The sequence below is a fragment of the Dromiciops gliroides genome, chromosome 3 (genome assembly GCF_019393635.1).
Source record: "Dromiciops gliroides isolate mDroGli1 chromosome 3, mDroGli1.pri, whole genome shotgun sequence".
NCBI lineage: Eukaryota > Metazoa > Chordata > Mammalia > Microbiotheria > Microbiotheriidae > Dromiciops > Dromiciops gliroides.
This window is the reverse complement of record NC_057863.1, coordinates 470,508,959-470,529,014: the sequence shown is the minus strand read 5'-3', so window position 1 is coordinate 470,529,014 and position 20,056 is coordinate 470,508,959. Positions and strand designations below refer to the sequence as shown.

Below are 20,056 nucleotides of genomic sequence, written 5' to 3'. Positions count from 1 at the left end.
GCATTCCTATTGTTAAAAACAAAAATAAAAATTAGACTTACTTGTGTTTAACTGTATGTACAGTTTCTGAAGCAACTTTTTGAACGATGCATCTAGCTGCACATTCCAATCCTTGCCATACAGTTGAAAACCCTGAAAGAATTATTTTTAAATAATTTAAATAAGCTTAATTAGCCACAACCAAACAGATTGCTTTATTATATAGGAATCCTTCCATTACCTTGAAGACTACTTGCTGCTACAACCATGGCACCATCCAAAGGGGATTTCCCATCTTTATCTTTTTTAAGAGATTCTGGAACAAGTTTGATTCCATGCTTCTTGACATGTGGAGCTAATTCTCTTCCAACACAGTTTGCTAAGGAACATACTCCTTCCACTAATGTGTGTACAAAAATAAATATGTAAAGACTATGTTAAGGTTTTTAAAATTAAACAATTATACATGGCTATCCTTCCTCTTTGGAAATAAAAGGTATAAACACTGGTTATCGTGACTATTGTATGGTTTGAAACTGTTGGGGAGTCTATTAATATTTATAACCCTGCTTCTTTAATACACCTTTATAGCTTGGTTTAAAAGTAATCATTCTCATTTTTATTTCTACAGTGAACCAATGAGAATTTGTTTTCAAAACATTGACTTAAGTATACTATGAAATAATATTAATTTGTGCTTAATAGTTTAAAATGTTTTACAAATCAGAAAATGCCACAATGAACGTCCACATTTTTTTTTACTAGAATTCCAGTAAAATATAGGTCTAATAGAATGTAAACTCCTTGAGCATGGGGACTATTTTTCATTTTGTCCCTGTATGCTCAGGACCTGACACTAGGTATTGCACACGAGTACTTCAAGTCAAAATACATTTAGGCTAGAAGACTTTATTTAGCTATTTAGCTACCAGAAGTCATATGCACTTAAAACAACAAATATCAGAAAATATTTTCAAGTGACAATTTTGACATTTCCTATTTCCTCAATAAAATTACTTCATCCCAAATGTTCATAAATAAAGTCAACCACTATGGAAATGTTTTTGAATAATTGTTTTTTCCCCTTTAATTGAAAAGAGAGTGTAATATAATTACCCAGGAACTGACTGACTTTCACTGCTCCTCCTGTGGCCTGCTTTGCTATATGAAGTCCCTTGGACACAGTTGGACTTACTTCCAGTGGCTTTTCTTCAGGCTCAATATGTTCTCGAAGTTTAGAGGCTCCTTTATGGATTGCCTTTCCAGTAAGTTCAGCTCCTTTAACTAAACCCCAACTCAGCCAGGATGCACCTTTTCAAAAGAAAAGAAAAGACACTCTATGTACTTGGGATACCAGCTATGTCTTTAAGCCATAACACCTGCCAATCAGCCCAATACTTATCAAACAACTACATGTGAGCCACTGTACTAGGGATACAAGTACAAAGAATGATAAAAGCCCTACTCAAAAGGAGCTCATGTCAAAAGAAAAATGGAAAAGTTTAGAAGACAGAATCAGGATAGTTGAAGCTAAGCTCAAAATTTACCTCTAGAATTTAAGACTAAGCAATTTCCAATTTTTTTTAAACTAAAGAATCCTATTAGCAAAACATATTATTATTAATATTAGAAGAGTTTGGTTTTTAGCTATATCTTGGTACCAAGGTTAAAAATAAGTTGGGTTTTTTAAAGTGCTCCTTAGATATTATTACCAAGAGGCAAAAGAACTGGACTATTTAGTTAGTCACTCTGTCCTTCATTGTTCTCCCAGGACATCATCCCATCTCTGTTCTTGACTCTATAGTTAACCAGTCCAACTACAAAATGCCCTCAACTTTTGAATCTCTTGCTCTATTGGGAAACTCTTCTAGTCAATAAATCAATATTTATTAAGAGCCTACTATGTGCCTGGCACTGTGATATGATTACGGGAATTGAACACAAAATGAAACCTGATCTCAAGGAGAAGGCACACATTGTGTGCCTTTCCAAATCTTATTTTTTGAGTACCTTCACCATCCAGCTTCTCTATTATTCATATGATACTGAATGGCACTACAGTCAATCACAGAACCAGTGGTACCTAATCTCAACTGGGTCCTCACTGCTCCACAATAATCCTTTTAGTCTTCCCTAATATTATCATGTTTCCCACAGTGGCTCTTCCAAATCTTTTCTTTCCTTAAGCCTTCCATAGTGTCCCTCCCTCCACACTTCTATCATTCCCAGTTAAGGATATTGCCTCACATGTTCTGAAAAAATAAAGGGCATCCATTATGAGATTCTTTTCTCCCCTACTCTGTGCCTCAAAATATTTCATCATTGATCCCTTCCCCCTTTATTCCTAATTTGTTCCAGCTGCATTTGAGGCCGTCCTTCTCACCAAGGTCAATTTCTCTAACTATGCTTATGATCCCATTCCCTCCTGGATGCTTGGTCCCTTTAATTCTTCTTTCCCCCATTTCCTAATCATCAGTCTCTGGTTCCTTCTGGCTATCTACAAACATATTCAATTATCTTTCTCATGCTTAAAAGGGCCTACCTTGACCCCACTACCTCCTCAAGCTACCTTCTCCTTCCTTTCACAGTCAAGCTCCCATAAAAATAAACAAGAAAAACTTGTCTGTACTCATAGCCACCACTTCCTTCTCATTTGCTTTCAATATGGCTTCCTTAGTCCTCAACTTCCCTGATAGCATATGACCCCACTGGCTTCTCCTTGATTGACTTTCCTCTCTGGCTTTGATCAAACTGTTATTTTACTTGTCCTCCTACCTCTTTTTTTTTAGGTCCTCTACTGGATCATCATCTTGTCCACCACTAACTATGGGTGCTCCCTAAAACCGTCTTGAGGCCTCTGCTTTTCTTTTGTATGCTCTCTCCCAGTGCTTTAAACTACATGAATCCAATGATCAACTTGATGCAGATAACTCCCATATCTATAACCTAGCCTTGGTTGTCTTCTTGAGCCCTACTCTTGTAGTATCAACTGCTTGCTCTATAGGATTTTCAAATTCAACATGGTCAAAATTGAACTTATTTCCTCTCTTTCAAAGAAAAATCTATTCCTCCTCTGAATTTCCCTATTTCTGTTGAGGACACCCCCTTTCTTTTAGTCACTCAGACTCAAAACCTTAGAGTCAGCCTTAATTCTTCCCTCTTTCTCACTTCCCTATATCCAAAAGCTACTCAGTTGTCTTGATTCTACCTCTTTCACTTCTGTTCCCTTCTCTCTATTCACATAGCTGCCACCTTAGTTCAGGCCCTCAATAGCTGTCACTTAGACTACTGCCACAGCCTCCTAATTGATCTCCCTGATTCCAATCTCTCCCCCTCTCAAATCCATCCTCTGCACAGCTGCTAAAATAATCTTCCCAAAGCACAAGCCTGACCCTGTCACTCTCTTTCTCAAGAAGTTTCAGTAGTTTTCTACTGCCTCTAGGATAAAATATAAACTCTTCTCATTTGGCATTTAAAGCCCTTCACTATCCTACTCCAGTCTACCTTTCCTGATTAATTGCACATCAGTCTCCTCCATTTATTCTACATTCAGATCAAACTAACCTATTTGATATTAAAAATAAAAACTTCACAAGTACAAGATGGAGATCTAGAGGTTTTAGAGGACTACTAGTTCAATGAGTCAATAGTGTGATATGGCAGCTAAAAAGGCTAACTCGATTTCAGGTTGGATTAATTAATTAATTAATAGAGGTGCAAGGTCAAACATGAGGGAAGTGATAGTTTTGCTGAACTATTTCTTGGTCAGGCCTAATCTAAAGCATTTTGTTAAGTTCTGGGTATTACTGTTTAGGAAAGACACAGACAATTATTTCTCCATCCTGTATTTTATATTTGATTTTACTCTGTAAGTGATTCTATTCTCTAATTACATTCTGTATTCTATGTAATAAAGCTAAAGCTTCAGGGGCAGCTAGGTGGCCCTGGATTCAGGAGGACCTGAGTTCAAATCCGAACTCAGACACTTAACACTTACTAGCTATGTGACCCTGGGTAAGTCATTTAAACCCAATTGCCTCACACACACACGCAAAAAGCTAATGCTTCTTCTCTGTCTCCAAGTAAAGAATGTCATGTGTACAAAAGTTCAGTTCCCTTTCTCTTTGAAGATAGATACCAAAGGCCTAAGCTTTCCCACAATGACTGTTAAAGAAAACCTCTGTTGTTATTACTTTAATAAAACATTATGGGTCGGCTAGGTGGCACAGTGGATAGAGCACTGGCCCTGGAGTCAGGAGTACCTGAGTTCAAATCTGGCCTCAGACACTTAACACTTACTAGCTGTGTGACCGTGGGCAAGTCACTTAACCCCAATTGCCTCACTAAAAAAAAAAAAACCAACCAAAAACATTATCTCAGCATTTCCTGCAATGTTTGTGTGTTATCCTTAAGAAGTTGAACTCAAAGATCTTGTCTTGTATTTAGTAATTAAGGTGGCCTTATCTGATGATCCCCCAGGTACTAATGAGTATGTATGCCTGAGTCCCTGGGACTCAGCTAGGACTCTTGAAATTCACAAAAGCATTCCTTAAGAGATAGGTAGTCTATAACCCACTTGTGGGATGTTCTGTTCTTTGTTCTATACTTATAAAAGTACGTTGCATCTTTAATTTGGGGGCTTTGCTATAAATGGAATCACACCATTGACCCTTTATTATTAGACTGCATTCCCCTGTTAATAAATATCTTTCTCAGAAAAACTGGCCTCTGTTTACTTTTTTGGTAAATTTCACATACAACACTGAAAAGCTAGAGAAGAAGGGTCAAACACACAACCCACAATACTCCTAAGTGTCTTGAACTAGATTAAAATGTAACTGGGAAATCTCTAACAAAATAAATATAGAATAGGTCACAAATAATGTGAGGAAAAAAAATTAAGGGAGACATGATAGCTACCTTTAAATAGTTTGAAGGGTTATCACAAGGAAGAGGGATTACATTTGTTTGCTTATTCCCAGAGTCTAGAACAAAGAATAATTAATGTGGTTCACAGTAGGTGATTAATAATATTCATTGACTGAAAGTTGCAGAGGTAGATATAGACTCTGCATATAGAACTATCTCCTAACAATTTGGAAAGGCTGAAGGTTCCAGACGATTCTTCTACAGACTGCTTCTGGTCAACCACAGAGAAAACCTTAGCAATCAACCAGAAAGAATATATATTAACGAGGCAGCTAGGTGGCGCAGTGGATAAAACACTGGTCCTGGATTCAGAAGGACCTGAGTTCAAATGTGATCTCAGACACTTGACACTAGCTGTGTGACCCTGGGCAAGTCACTTAACCTTCATTGCCTCCCCCCCCCCCCCAAAAAAAAAAGAAAAAAAAAGAATATATATAAAGTATTTACTATGAGTCAGGCAATATGTAAGACAATGAGAATACAAAGCCAAAAAATGGTCTCTTCCCTTACATTCTATAAATGTAAACGATACGTACACGTTTAAGTACATTTAAAATATAAACAAAGTAAATAGAAGGTAACAGTTTTAGGGTAGAGGAAAGGGTAGGGAGGAGGTACTAACTAGGAAGATTAGTGTCAAGTAGAAAATAGAGTCTAAACAGAGATTCGAAGGAGGCTAGAGTCTACCAACAAAACAAGCTTAGAAGAATACTAAGTTGCCATGAAAAGAGATGCCTTTAATATTAGAAAATGTTTAGCTAGAACTTTGTATATTGATACATATTTGTATAGTAACCCTTTATTATCCTATTAGGAAAGCTTTATGTTTCTGACAGGTGTCATTCAAAAGCAGTACTTCTTGGGCACCCACACGTTTTTTCAACTGATTGAGAAAAGGTAATTAAAATTTTTTTTAAAAAGCATTATCCTGGTACCTGATAAAATATTTTGAGATACTTTCTCACTCCACTCAGGTAACACTTTCACATTTTCTTCAGGAACTGGTTGGAAGGGTACAACCTGACTCAGATTAATGTCTTCACTTGAAGTATCTGAAGCCTAAATATGAAAAAATATGAGGAATGAAATAATTAACCATGTGAAAAAATGTTCAAGTTCTCTAATATTCAGAGTAAGGCAAATTAAAAGAAATTTCTAAATACAATGTTATACCAACATTATATTGTTAATAATAACTATAAACATTAAATTCAATACTGTCAGGCTATGGAGAAATAGGAACACTATTATCAATTGGCAGAGATGCAAACTGGTACCATCTTTTTGAAAAACAGTACAACAGAAGTTGGAAAATGTCCTATTTGAGTTATATACTAAAATGTTAATAAACAAAAAAAGTTTAATTTATGGAATTTATGGAAGTTTAATTTATGGAATAAAACAAACATTTCTGTAACATAGTATAATTTAAAAACAGGGGTTTTTTAACCTGGGGTCCATGAACTCTTTAAAAAAAATTATAACTATTTCAGCATAATTGATTTCCTTTGAAATCCTATGCATTTTATATTTTATGCACTTAAAACTATTATTTGGAGATAGGAACCAAAGACTTCATAAAACCTACAAAAGGATTCATGACCCAAAAAAGTAAAAAAACGCTGAGTTTAAATAATATTATCATGGATATGGAATCCCTATTCCACTGGGACTGTACCACTTCCTAGAGGATACAAGCATACATCTCTTTTAAGTCAGGTCTGATACTGATCATCAAGGAATCAGGGAAAAAATTTTCTGTCATCACAACCATCAAGAAATATTTTATGATACTGACATATACATGGTAGATATTTTATTGAAGAAGAGCTATTAAAGTCTTATTCTATAGTATTGAGCTAAATGTTTTTGTACTCAGTTGAGATTTTGTATTTTCTGTAACTTTCAGTAAATTATGTGACAATCAAGATATAATCTGCTATCAGAAACTGAAAATCTCCTTGTTCCTTTTTCACATTTTGATCAATATTGACATTTAGGTATACCTTTCTCTTAACGACTTGAGAATACCAAAAAGCAAAGCTCATAAGGCAGTATCTTTTGAATTTCTTTCTTTTTTTGTAATGGTATCTGTGAATTTTTTTATTCTTTAGGAATCTTCCTGAGATATTAAAAATTAATCAGAATACCTTCAAAAATTGTCACCTCTAGTTTAGATTTCTTTTGTAAATATTGTCATATTCAGTCACTCTGTAACTTCATCTTAACTGACATTTTTATTTCTTCATATATTTACTACACAGAGTAGTAAATAGTGTTGTTTCCACTCACTGAAGATGAAAATAGATCACTGTAGAGATGATATCAAATCCATTGAGTATTGAATTGTTGTCCTTCCAATTTCATCTTAAATCTTTTGAGAAGATCTTGTTTATTTAGACCTCCTAAAAGCTTTCTAGGGAACCTGTTTTCCTTTGTTTTACAAAGCAATACTTTTCTTTATTTCCTACCATCCTCTTATATATGCAAATGGATTTATGAACTCATCAAGTCAGAAGTTCCCTCCAATGATGCAGATTGCAATTCATCCAATGACTGACCATTCTGTGAGACTCATTATCTATTTTCTCCCCAAAAGTTCACTTTCTCCAGACATTGAGTGGTACCAGTGGAACATTCTGGCTGTCCAACTGTCATCATTGCTGTGACTAGCTCATCATCTCTTTGACATCTCAATGACATCTTTCACTTTGTTTTTCTTTGGAATGCTTTATTGGTTACATATTGCAGTTTGCTCACACCCACCATACACTTTTTTTATCTTTCTTACCTTGCTCACTTTTAGTTCTCTGGAGCTAGTCTTGTCTCATATCTTGTTGCCATATAGCAACACCAGTAAAATGTTGGGTTTGGTGGTTTTTTTTAATTAAAAAGATAGTCCTTTGCTATTATGGCAACCTGGGGTCAGTAAATGTGCCTTGCAGTTGATTTCTAGCATGTTCCCTTCTTTTTCAACTCTGGGCCTACCTCACTGTCCATCTGTATTGTCTGACCCAGATATATATGATTCTGGACAAACTCTATTGGATGTTCATTCACGTGCATATTGAAATCTGATCAACAGACATTCTTCATCCACTTAGTCTCTCACATGTGGATGGACAGGTCAAATTCTTTTGAATGATGACAGAACTCTTCTAGGAAGCTGTAATAGTGTCAAATTTCTTCCACTTGCAATGAATTGTAACATTGGGAATAAAAATTTATAAAGAGATTTATGCGTATATATGGATAGGAATCAACCTGGTATGCTGGAAAACTGAATTTGTAGTTGAGACCTAATTTATTAAAAATACTTGTATTTTGAACTATATTTACATTTACATAGTGCTATCCTCACAACAATTTGATGTAGGTACAGTAATTACTATTATACCCATGTTACAAACAAGGTAAGAAAGGTTATGAGATGTTAAGTGACTTGATCAGGGTCATACAGATAGTAAAGAGAAATAGGATTTTAGCTCATCTCACCACTCCAAATCCAGTATTTTCTACTACCCTATTCTGATTTTGATAGCAACCATAAGCAAAACTGTTCCTTTACCCTAATTTTCCTCATTCGTTAAAATAAAGATATCACTTGGACTACCTACCTCCCAAGGCTGTTAAGAGGAAAACACTTAGCAAACCTTTCAAGTGCTATATGATGTGAGTTATTTTTATATTTTACAACACATAAAATGTACTATGAATTTAATCAAATACAAACACTTAGACAAAATGAACAAAAACACAATTGCATGTTAAATAGTACCTTTTTATATACAAGGTTTTTTAAAAAGTATACATTAAACAGGGTTGTTACAAAATTGTCCTGCCTTTTCTGAAATTTTCTTCTGTGAATTTAAACCTTTTACAAAAATAAAAATTAAAAATAAACCTTTTTAAATTGATGTTTTCTTTCTAAACTCATTTAAAAATGTCTCCCAATTTTATTTCATTTTACTAAATTCTCTCCTCTTCCCCACCTCTTCAATGAGAAGGCAAGAAAAACAATTCCCATTGCAAATATGTTTAACCAAAAACCTAGAAAGACTCATATGAACTGATGTATAGTGAAGTGAATAGAACCAGGAGGACACTGTGCATTGTGACAGCAGTATTGTTTTTTGAGCAAATAACTACTCTCAGCAATACAATGACAATCCCAAAGGGCTAATGATGAAGCATACTATCCACTTCCAGAGAAAGAACTGATATTGATTGAACACAGACTAAAAAAAAAAAAAAATTAAAAAAAAAAGTACTTGTGGATTGTACATATATAACCTATATCAGATTGGTTGCTGTCTTGTGGAGGGGGGAGGAAAGGGAGGGAGTTACAGGTAACTGGAAATAAAGTAAACAAACAAACAAATACGTATAAACATGCAAACAAATTTCCACATATCGAAAAACTCTGAGTCCATCAGCTCTATCTGCAGGTAGGTAGTAGCATGTTTCATTATGTCTTTTGGAATTACAGTCGGTCATTGTGTTGATCAAAGTTGCTAATTCTTTCAGAGTTGATTATCTTTACAATATTGTTGTTACTCTATAAATTGTTCCCCTGGTTTTGCTCACTTACCCTGCATCAGTTCATACATGTCTTCTTAGGTTTTTTGAAATCATCCCCTTTATCATTTCTTACAGCATTCATATACCATACACATTCATATACCATAACTTGTTCAGTCTTTCTACACTTGATGAGCATTTCCTTAGTTTACAAATCTTTGCTACCACAAGAGCTGCTATAAATATTTTTGCACATTAGTCCGTCCTTTTCTTCTTTCTTTGATTCTCTTTGGGGTATAGAGTTAATAGTAGTATCAGGGGGTCAAAGGATATGCAGTTTCATAGCTTTTGTTTTGTTTTGTTTTGTTTTTGTTTTTTTTGCAGGGCAATTTGGGTTAAGTGACTTGCCCAGGGCCACACAGCTAATAAGTGTCAAGTGTCCGAGGCCGGATTTGAACTCAGGTACTCCTGAATCCAAGGCTGGTGCTCTATCCACTGCGCCATCTAGCTGCCCAGTTTCATAGCTTTTTGGTCATAGTTCTAAGTTGTTTTCCAATAGTCAGACCAGTTTATACCTCTATCTTAAGTGCCTTTTAACTCACATTTTCACCTAAGAGAAGGCTGCCCTTATAAGAAAGTCCAGCAAACACAAGCCAACACACTGGCGATGTGTCAAAATGAATGTCTCATTTTGGATTTCTAGACCATTACTTCTCTAGCAAGAGGCAAAAGGCACATTTTATTATCCAACTTTTAAACTCATAACTTATTCCTGCAGTTGCCAGAGGTCTGAAGTCTTCCAAGTCATTTTCCTTTAAGTTATTATGGTCATTACATAAATTCTTCTTCTGCTCATTTTATTCTTTATTACTTCTTCTTTTTTTTTTTTTTTTAGTGAGGCAGTTGGGGTTAAGTGACTTGCCCAGGGTCACACAGCTAGTAAGTGTTAAGTGTCTGAGGCCGGATTTGAACTCAGGTACTCCTGATTCCAAGGCCGGTGCTCTATCCACTGCGTCACCTAGCTGCCCCCTCTTTATTACTTCTTACCAGTATCTCCAAGTTTCTCTGAACTCATCACATTTATCATTTCATCTAGCACAGTGCTATTATATTCATATGCCATGATTTGGTCAGTCAATCTCAATTGATGGACACCCATTCTGTTTTACTTCTTTGCTATTACAAAAAGGTGCTGCTATACATATTTTTTTTGTATTTATAGGTCCTCTGCTTCTGTCTTTGACTCCTTTGGAATATAAACCTTGTAGTGATAGTGCTAAGTTAAAAAGGGATCAGATAGACTTTTTGGGTCTAGTTCCAAATTGTTTTCCTGAACAGTTAGCTCCACCAGCAGCCTCTTTGTCTTCTCCCAGAACCCCTGTAACAATTGTCATTTTCTTTGTTACTTTTGCTAATTAGATGAGTATCATGTGGAATCTAATAGTTGTTTTAATTTGCATGTTTCTTACTTTTAATAATTTGGAGTATTTTATCATATAGTTATTGTTTCTTAATTTGAAAACTAGCTATTTCAATCCTTTGGGAATAGATCTTATTCTTATATAGGGAAAGGGAATGGACCTATGGTTTCACTGGTAGAGAACTCTCACATGAGAAAACTCCCTCTACCAATGCAATTTAGTGCCTTTATAGTCTTAGATAATTGTCTATACCACTGAGAGGTTAAGGGAATTTCCCAGGGTCACTTGTATGTATCAGAGGCAGGATCTGATCTAAGTTTTCTTAACTCCAATGCTAGTTTTCCAAGCAATCCACTGTGTCATGTCATACAACCTCTATTGCTCTTTTATATTTGTATCAATTCTTTAGGATACATTTCTGCCATGTTAATTTAATTATAAGATGGAAAAGTTTAAACTGATTAATATTACTTGGTTCCTTAATCTTTTGAAGTCTTCCCCATAAAATTTCCTAAATTTAAAATCTGGACACAAACTCTTCATTTAATATTATATTCTTTCTACATATTCCCCCCACCCCTTACCCCCGTTCTCTCTCACACACACACACACACACACACACACACACACACACATATCCCCATATACCCACACACATACTCCATTACATAAGCAAATTCTCTTCTGCTTTGTGGGATAGTGTATTGGCAGCCTGTATCCATTTATTTTTGTCCACGATTCACAGCAACAAAGAAAGCTTTGTTGTATGATTTTCCTTTTAAGATTACAAAAAACAAAAACCTCCCTGTTACTGAAAGCCTGGCTGTCTCAAAATAGTAAACAAACCACATACAACTTCAATGTATGTTTCCGTATAACACTGAAAGCATTTTATGTAATACATACCTCAAATACAAAAATAAACAATTAAATTTCAAATGTTTGTGTATATATAGTCTTCTAGCAATCTAAAAACATCTGGTCCCCATCCTTCAATAATGCTTATAAAACAAGAAACAAAATGTAGTTAAATGAGGAAAAAAACCCACCCAACAATATAATCCTAATAGAGCAGGTCCCAGGGGTGCAAGTAGATGTGGGAACTACATTTTTTAAAAAGTCAAAATGTTCTACAAATGGCTAATATAAAGAAGCAGGTGATAGTTTATAAATCTTTTTATAGAAGAAAATAAGCTCTATCAGGTACACACACAGAACTATAAAAATTATTTAACTATAAAACTATAAACAATTTTACTTTGTTTTTCTTTGTAAAAACCATGAATTCTTCCAAACTTTCCTCCCATAAAAATCTATGATGTTGGATCATTAAAGTTTTATTGTTTTCCTCTGTTAAAGATTAAATTCTTCCCTAGCTCTAGCAACCCTCTAGAAGTCTCTACCATTTGGCAATAATATTTTACTTTGTTTTTCTTTGTTAAAAGCAAGTATTTTATTGTCAACTTCCAAAGCCTTTTGGAGAAAGAAGGTAGGCAAGAACTTTAAGGCAAAGGAAAAATGAAGTTTTCTCTCAAGTGGCAGAGATGATGAGTTTAATGCATCAAAAAAGGGAAATGATTGATAATGGCTCTTTTATTCTACTAAATTTTTTCACCCCCTTGTATACTTGCACCCTATTGAGAAAGAGAAAGTGCTCCTCCTCCCTTTTGTTTTGCAACTTTTGCTAACCAAAATTTGTCTAAAAAAAGAATATACTTTATCTTCAGGAAAGCCTCAGAAAGTTAAAGCAATGCATTCAGAAGCAAGTCAATCCTTACTGTCCGAGTATGTTCTGGTATCTCTAGGACAGTATGCTCTAGTATCTCTCTTATCCCTACTGGGCTGTCAGTCTGACAATGTACATATAGTCCTATGAAGAGATATATAGAGTTAAGGATACAGCAAAGGCTCAATCAATCCTTCTACTTGTCAACCTAGATATGTTTGATTTAAATATTGATACTTTAAAGCAAAGAAATACTAAAGGAAAAAAATCTTTCAAAACACCTGAAAAACCATGTTTTCTCTCCCATAGATATGCAGAGCCTTACCTAAAATTGTTATTTTACTTTAGCCAGGTTTAAAATGAAAGTTAGAAATGTTAGACATTTTTATTAAGTGCCAGTGATTATTTTGTAACTAGAGGTTGTGAATTGTTATTTTTTAGTAAATGGAGGTGAGAATGTCAAAGATTAATCAAAATAACTATGTGTGTCACTGCAATAGGACTAAATTCCTCAAATAAATCCTTATGCCTTCCCTCAATCTATTGTAGAACACCAGGAAAAGTAAAATGTCAAAGTAAATATAATAGTCCCTTCTCCTGAAACTATATTACTCCAAATTTTGTGCGCCTTATAGCAGTTATCATAAGTATCTGTTAGTCATCAGTGATTATGAAGGCACAGTCATTCTATGTGGTGGATTCAGAGGACAGAGGTCAAAGTACTTACATTACCATGTTTTTTATGTTTCTTTCTCTCAACTTTTAATTAAATATTTTTACTTCTCCATATTTTGTCACCACCTCTTTCTTGGACATTTTTCTATAGCAGACCAATCCTACTCCTTTAATTTACTTACTTTTGTCCCACTTCCTTCCTTCTGATCACCATCCTTAATGCCCTTGTCAGAAGGGACCAATTTCCTCAAATTCTTGCTAGGCTGTTCCTTCAATTGAACAAAGGGTATTCTCATTCCTCCAGGGATTTGTATTTCTTCTCTGTTTTCCCTGTTCCCGATGGCCTAGAGAATAAAGGATCAAACTTACTGGGAACTAGCATGTATTTCTTAGTCCTCTCCTTACTCAGTATTAAACTGTGCCATGCTTGTCAAAAGTAACAGACAACAGGCATTACATACACTTGAGTTACTTTTGTTTTCCTTCCTTCTTGTTTTGTTGCATTCACAAAAGTACTTCTCTGATATTTTATTGCAACAGCTTTCAACTTTAGGTTCTCTAAGGCTGAATCCCTATGAAAGCATTAGGAAATTCTACCAGTTTGTAAATACTTCAATTACAGTCTCAGCAGGGACTGCTGTCAATTTCACACCAACTAAGGTGGACCACTAAGTGATCAATTATTGGCTCTGGCAAACAGTATTTGTTGCCTGTGTTCCAAACCTCAAAATCTGGTGTTCACATTATATCCTGGGAGCAGCCATGTAATTTTACAAGGTCAACTAAAAAAAAACTAAAAAACTCACTCCAAAACAAGTTGGACACTCATTCTATTAAAGTTGTTTGTTTGTTTTTAGTGAGGCAATTGGGGTTAAGTGACTTGCCCAGGGTCACACAGCTAATAAGTGTTAAGTGTCTGGGGCCATATTTGAACTCAGGTACTCCTGACTCCAGGGCCAGTGCTCTATCCACTGCGCCACCTAGCTGCCCCTCTATTAAAGTTTTTAACAAATAAAATTATATGCTTTGAAATTTTAATTGAACAATTTCCCCCAGCATCAAGAACAATGTAATATACATAGCAGGAATTTGAATGTAGCTATACTAAAGTACATAATGTACTTTAAAATTCAGAGAACTTATTCATTTAGAGCATGTTACCTATCTTTCCAATTTAATGACAAAGGCCAAAGAACACTAAAATGGCAACATTCTAAATTGTAGAGATTTAGGAATGTTTCTACACAATACTAAGGCTATTTCCCCAAAACAGACTAAATGATGCTATGAACTAGTCCAATAAATAAGGGATAAACCAAAATTACAGATAAGAGCCAAATTTGTTAATTATTCTGTTTCCTGGAAAATAAAGATGAAAAACAGGAAAAGGAAAAAGTAATTGGAAGTATTTATGTCACTGAAAAGAGAAAGTTAAGCAAATTTAGGCTAAGGCCTCAGTTATTTCCTTTCCCTGTGTTAATAAAAAATTAGTACCCGAGCTTACAAATTAAAATACATATTAAGAAAAAAGGGCAGGGAAAATTTCCAAATTTCTGGGGAATCTCTTAATGAACTAACCCTCTGGCCAAATATATACCAAGAAAATTCCTTTTATTCATATGTGAAAAATGAATTTGAAAAAATACATAAAACATTTCTTTAAATCATAATATCAAGTGACATCAGAAAGCAGAAAAGGTTTAATTATGAAGGGAATCTGAGCAACATATCAACATATTAAACCAATCATCTACTCTGTCTTATACCACTCAATATAGTAAAAGCTGTTTCAGATAAAGAAGACTATAATAACCTCACTTTTTGGTGTTGATTTGTATCATTATATAATCATACACAAAGGAACTTGAGATTTCATTAGTCTTCACCAATACAGATTTCAGCCTGTGACTCAGCGAAGAAATCTTCAGAAGTTGCCTGAGGCACAGAGGTTAAAACAACTTGCCCAGCTAATGAATATCATGAGGCAAGATTTCAACACAGGTCTCTCTAATCCCAAGCCTACCACTCTCTGATATGCTAAATTACCCTTTTTATACCCCAAATGATGCAGTTATTTGTATATTCATTTGGAAAAGTGGAACCCTTGAAGAGTCATTCTCAATAGCAGAGTTTTAGAGATTACTTAAGGTCTACCCTATCATAATTATATTGAATACAATTTAATTGCTCTTGGATGTCTACAGATCATCAAATACAAACAACAATAATTACACCTGAAAATATTGATGTGATGCTTTTAGTCATAACTTAGGGCTATTTGCCCTCCACACTAAATGACTGAAGACTGCTATAACTGACTTCTTATGCTTGCTTTTTCTGTTTCTTTCATCATTGAAGTTGTTATTTTTTGAAATCCGTATGTCTGCCTGTAACATCTTCTCACCCTTTTCTAATATGCTGAGGAAAAAGGAGATAGCCAAGCTTGCTGTTAACTGGGAGCAAAACTGGGAATGAATATACTCTGAGTAAGGGGCCCTCATATGAATAAAATGCAAAGACTATATGTCAGAAGGGTTTTATTACATCTATTTTTATTATTTGTTTGTTTGTTTTGGTTTTTTTTGTGGGGCAATGAGGGTTAAGTGACTTGCCCAGGGTCACACAGCTAATAAGTGTCAAGTGTCTGAAGCTGGATTTGAACTGAGGTTCTCCTGAATCAGGGCTGGTGCTTTATTCACTGTGCCACCCAGCTGTCCCTATTTTTATTGTTTAAGCCCTGTTTAATTTCAAATTGACAGTTGCATTTTACTATATTCTGGATATATGAGGATATATTTGGACAGCCCCAGTTTTTTGGAAGTTTTCCCTGACAATGACCTAGGTCAGTACTATAATGCATATTTTTCTAGAAATATGTTAAGGACATTCAAATACAGGTTCAAATAAGTATTAAGAATTATTTCAAGTTTATCTCAAATTTACCCAACCAAAGAAGTACTGATATTAGCTATAACATCCACTTGACTCTTCTTGTTTCTGCTTCCATTATCAGAGCTGATATAAGGAATTTGTGTCATCACAACCTCTATGTTTAACTGTTTAAAGGAGGTTTTAAGCCTTTACTGTAACATATGCAACTTAATTTTTCACACTTACCTGCTATGGGAAATATAATTTTCTGGCATTAAAAATATATATTAGAAACTAGTAGCGGGGCAGCTAGGTGGCGCAGTGGATAAAGCACCGGCCCTGGATTCAGGAGTACCTGAGTTCAAATCCGACCTCAGACACTTGACACTTACTATAGCTGTGTGACCTTGGGCAAGTTACTTATCCCTCATTGCCCTGCCAAAAAAAAAAAAAAAAAGGAAACTAAAATAAAATACAACATAAAAAAAAAGCTAGGTTTATTAGGAAAATAGTCATCTAACAATTACGGGTCTAAGAAATGTGGAAACTAAACCTCAGAGATGTCAAGTCAATTATCCACATTTGTGCAGCTATTAAATGATGAAAATGGGAGTTGAACCAAACATTCTGGAATCATAGAATAATGACAGAACTTTATATTTGGAGTTCATTGGTCATCTAGTCTTACCCATAACTGAAAAGGAATGAGGTAACCAGAAGACACTGGCAAGTGGTATCCAGAGCAGATTGGTAGACACAGATTTTTTTCCAGGCCAATGGAAGATTTTGATATAGTGGAAAGGAGACCAGGAATTCTATCCATAAAAGTCAAGAGAATTAACCTAGTTCTGAGAAGCTCATTCATTACAAATTTAACCTAGAATCAGGAAGTATGCTATTCACTCATGAAAAATTGACAAAATTCCTGTCTTTAAGAAGATTATATAACTAGAGCCATTAAGTTTACACAAATTAAAAAGCTGCAGCAATTGATTATTGGCTAGCCTAAACATGTGGGTACTGAGTATATACGTAATAGTTCAGAAAATAGGAGATCAAAGAATCTCAGAATTGAAAGAAACAACATTTGGTCCATTTAGAAAATTTGGAAAATCACAACTAATTTCATCCAACCTCTATTTAAAGACCTCTATCAACAAGGAATTCACAAACTCTTAAAAGGAGTCACCCTGAACTGTATTCAATATACTAAGTATGATCTGATTGCACAGAGTACAGTACTTACTGACTGGCTGTGAAATATACATTAAAAAGGGCCACTGAGAAGACAAAAATACAGAGGCACAAAAATATTTATACTGAAGTACTTTTTGCAGTAGCAAAGAACTGGTAACAGTGGATGTCCATTGATTGGCGAATGACTGAACAAATTATGGTACACAAAGGTATGGAATACTATTGTACTTCATGAAATGATCAAAGGAGTAGATTTCAGAGAAACCTATTAAGACTTGCATTAACTGATGCAAAGTAAAGTGAACAGAACCAGTGTAGTATCATTGGGTTGAAGTTTAGTGTCAAATTTTAGTGACTTTCTGGTTACAGTTCTGAATTGTTTTCCATAATATTTGCCTCAATTCAGGATGCTACCAAAATACAGTTATACAATAACTACAACATGGTAAAGGAAAAACAATCGTGACAGACTTAAGAACTCTGATCAATGCTTTGACTGATCACAACTCTAGAAAACTAATTATGCTTCTCACCTTTTGGTAAAGGGGAGAGAGAGAGAGAGAGAGAGAGAGAGAGAGAGAGAGAGAGAGAGAGAGAGAGAGAGAGAGAGAGAGAGAGAGAGAGAGAGCATGCAAAGTTAAAGAATGAAACATGTATTTACTGACATGGTCAATGTGGGGAACTGTTTTGCATAACTATACTTGTTTGTTACAACAGAGGGTGAGACTCATGGGAGGGAATGATAGGTATGACAGCGATAAAAAAAAAAAGAAAGCATGTCAATGAAATATTTTTTCAATTACACAGAAGAGAATGGAAAGAAATTCAAGACTATGTATAGAGTTCAGAAAACAAAATGACACTGAAATTATGAATCTGGTAAACAGAATAATGGTAATGTCTTCAACAGAAATTAGGAAATTTGGTAGAGAGATGGATTTGGAAGGAGGAGATAATGGATTCAGGCTTGGATGTTGACTTTGAGATGTCCAATAGGTAGCTGTTGATATGGGATTAAAGTTCAGGGGGCAGACTAGAGTTGGATATATAGATCTGAGAGTTACATGCACAGAGATAATTAAATTTATGGGACCTAATGATATCACCATGTGAGAGGGTATAGAAAGGATAGAAGAGGTCCTAGAGAAGAGCCTTGAGGTAGTCCCACAGATAGGGGATATTACATGGATGATGAGCCAGCAAAGGAAAATTCCTTCCTTTTATTGAACTAATTCTTTTTATCTCCCCTCACAGTTAAGTAGTTAATTGAAATCCTCCCTTCTCTCTTCTTCTTTTTCTTAAAAAATATTTCTTTACTCTGTTATTTTCATTAATTCTTTTGCCCTTCTGTTTATCCTAAACTTTTATTCTTTGATTTGTGATCTTTACACTTATTTATTCCCTCTTTAGTCTCTTTGTGTTCCCCACAGAAATAAAAATTCTAAAATACCAATTTTGAGTTCTTTCTTTTCAACAATTTGTTACTCTCTTACAGATAGATCTTACCCCCTTACTCCCTGCTTCCCTTTTTTTCCTCTTTGTGTCTTACTCTTAGAAATAGCAGTCACTCTGTGATGTACTTTGGGAAGAAGTGAGGCTACAAGTATTGCCCCCCTGGCAGAAATTTGCCTGAGTCTGTGATAGTTCAGTGTACCTATAGTCTTCCCCAAAACCATTTTCTTTCTCATACACAATGTAATCTCCTCTTTCCATCTGTTGCCCTCCCTCTCTTCTTCTATGGAATGACATTTCCTGTGAAGCCACAACAACCTCACTGAGGTAACACTCTCTGAGCACTAAATTCCTATAGATTCTACTCACTTTCAACAAAGGAAATGCTGGAGAGGTCAGACAGAGAGGAGACGAACCAGAAGAAATTAGTGTCAGGAATACCCAGAAGAGAGAATATCCAGGAGAGGGCTGTCAAAAGTGTCAAATGCAGAGAGGTAACAAGGACTAAGAAAAGACCATCGGATATGGCAATTAAGAGATTGTCAGTAAGTCTGCAGACAGGCTGGAATCCAAACTACAAAAAGTTTGAGGAGTGAGAAGAAATGAGCTGAAGCATCAAGTGATGATAGCTTTTTCAAGGAGTTTGGCTGAAAAGGGGAGGAGAGGTATAATAAAAGTATGAAGACACAGTAGGGTCTAGTAAATGCTTTTTAAGGATGAGGAAAACTGGGGCATGTTTATGGGCAGCAAGGATGGGAAAAGTTGACAGGGAGAGGTTGAAGATGATGAGGTTGTAACGATTGGAATAACGCCACCTGCTGGATACTTACTGTAGAGGAGTTCTGCCCATGAAGGGAAGGTCTTTGAGGGCAAGACCAGGAGTCAGGAAGTGACGCGGGCTAGTGGGAGGAGGAAGGAAGAGACTGGCGCTCAGTCTCGCTCTTTTTTCCTCTGGACTCTGGTGGAGAAGGGAGCTAGAAATGTGCTCTCCCTTTAATAGATAGAAATCTAGGCCTTTTTCTCTCTCTTTACCAAATTCTTATTCTCCTTAATAAATGCTTAAAAGTCTAACTCTTGCTAAAGCTTATAATTTATTGGCGACCACTCATTAGATATTTTAGACAGTTTAGCTAGAATTTTAGCCCTTAACAGATGGCTGACCATGAAGAAGAAAGCTAAACCTCAGTCTTCTGATCTTCTGGTTGGGTAAGAAATTTCCCCTACCCTTTAAATTGCTAAGTACTGGCGCACTGGCTGTGTTTTCCTTTAAATTTTTTCAAATGGA

The 20,056-nt window shown here is 35.3% G+C and overlaps 1 protein-coding gene across 5 annotated transcripts in view; it reads right to left on the bottom strand.

Moving 5' to 3' along the window:
- The window catches only part of SPART (spartin), a 50,992-nt gene that overhangs the window by 11,479 nt on the left and 19,457 nt on the right, over window positions 1–20,056 (bottom strand). For 4 of the 5 annotated variants that reach the window (XM_043996198.1, XM_043996197.1, XM_043996201.1 and 1 more), the window contains 5 exons: window positions 13,434–13,595; window positions 5,844–5,967; window positions 1,096–1,290; window positions 221–379; window positions 42–132 (listed from right to left, as the gene is read on the bottom strand). In XM_043996198.1, the coding sequence (XP_043852133.1) occupies window positions 42–132; window positions 221–379; window positions 1,096–1,290; window positions 5,844–5,967; window positions 13,434–13,595 (731 nt within the window). The remainder of the gene's footprint in view (window positions 1–41; window positions 133–220; window positions 380–1,095; window positions 1,291–5,843; window positions 5,968–13,433; window positions 13,596–20,056) is intronic. The other variant, XM_043996200.1, reaches the window with a different exon arrangement.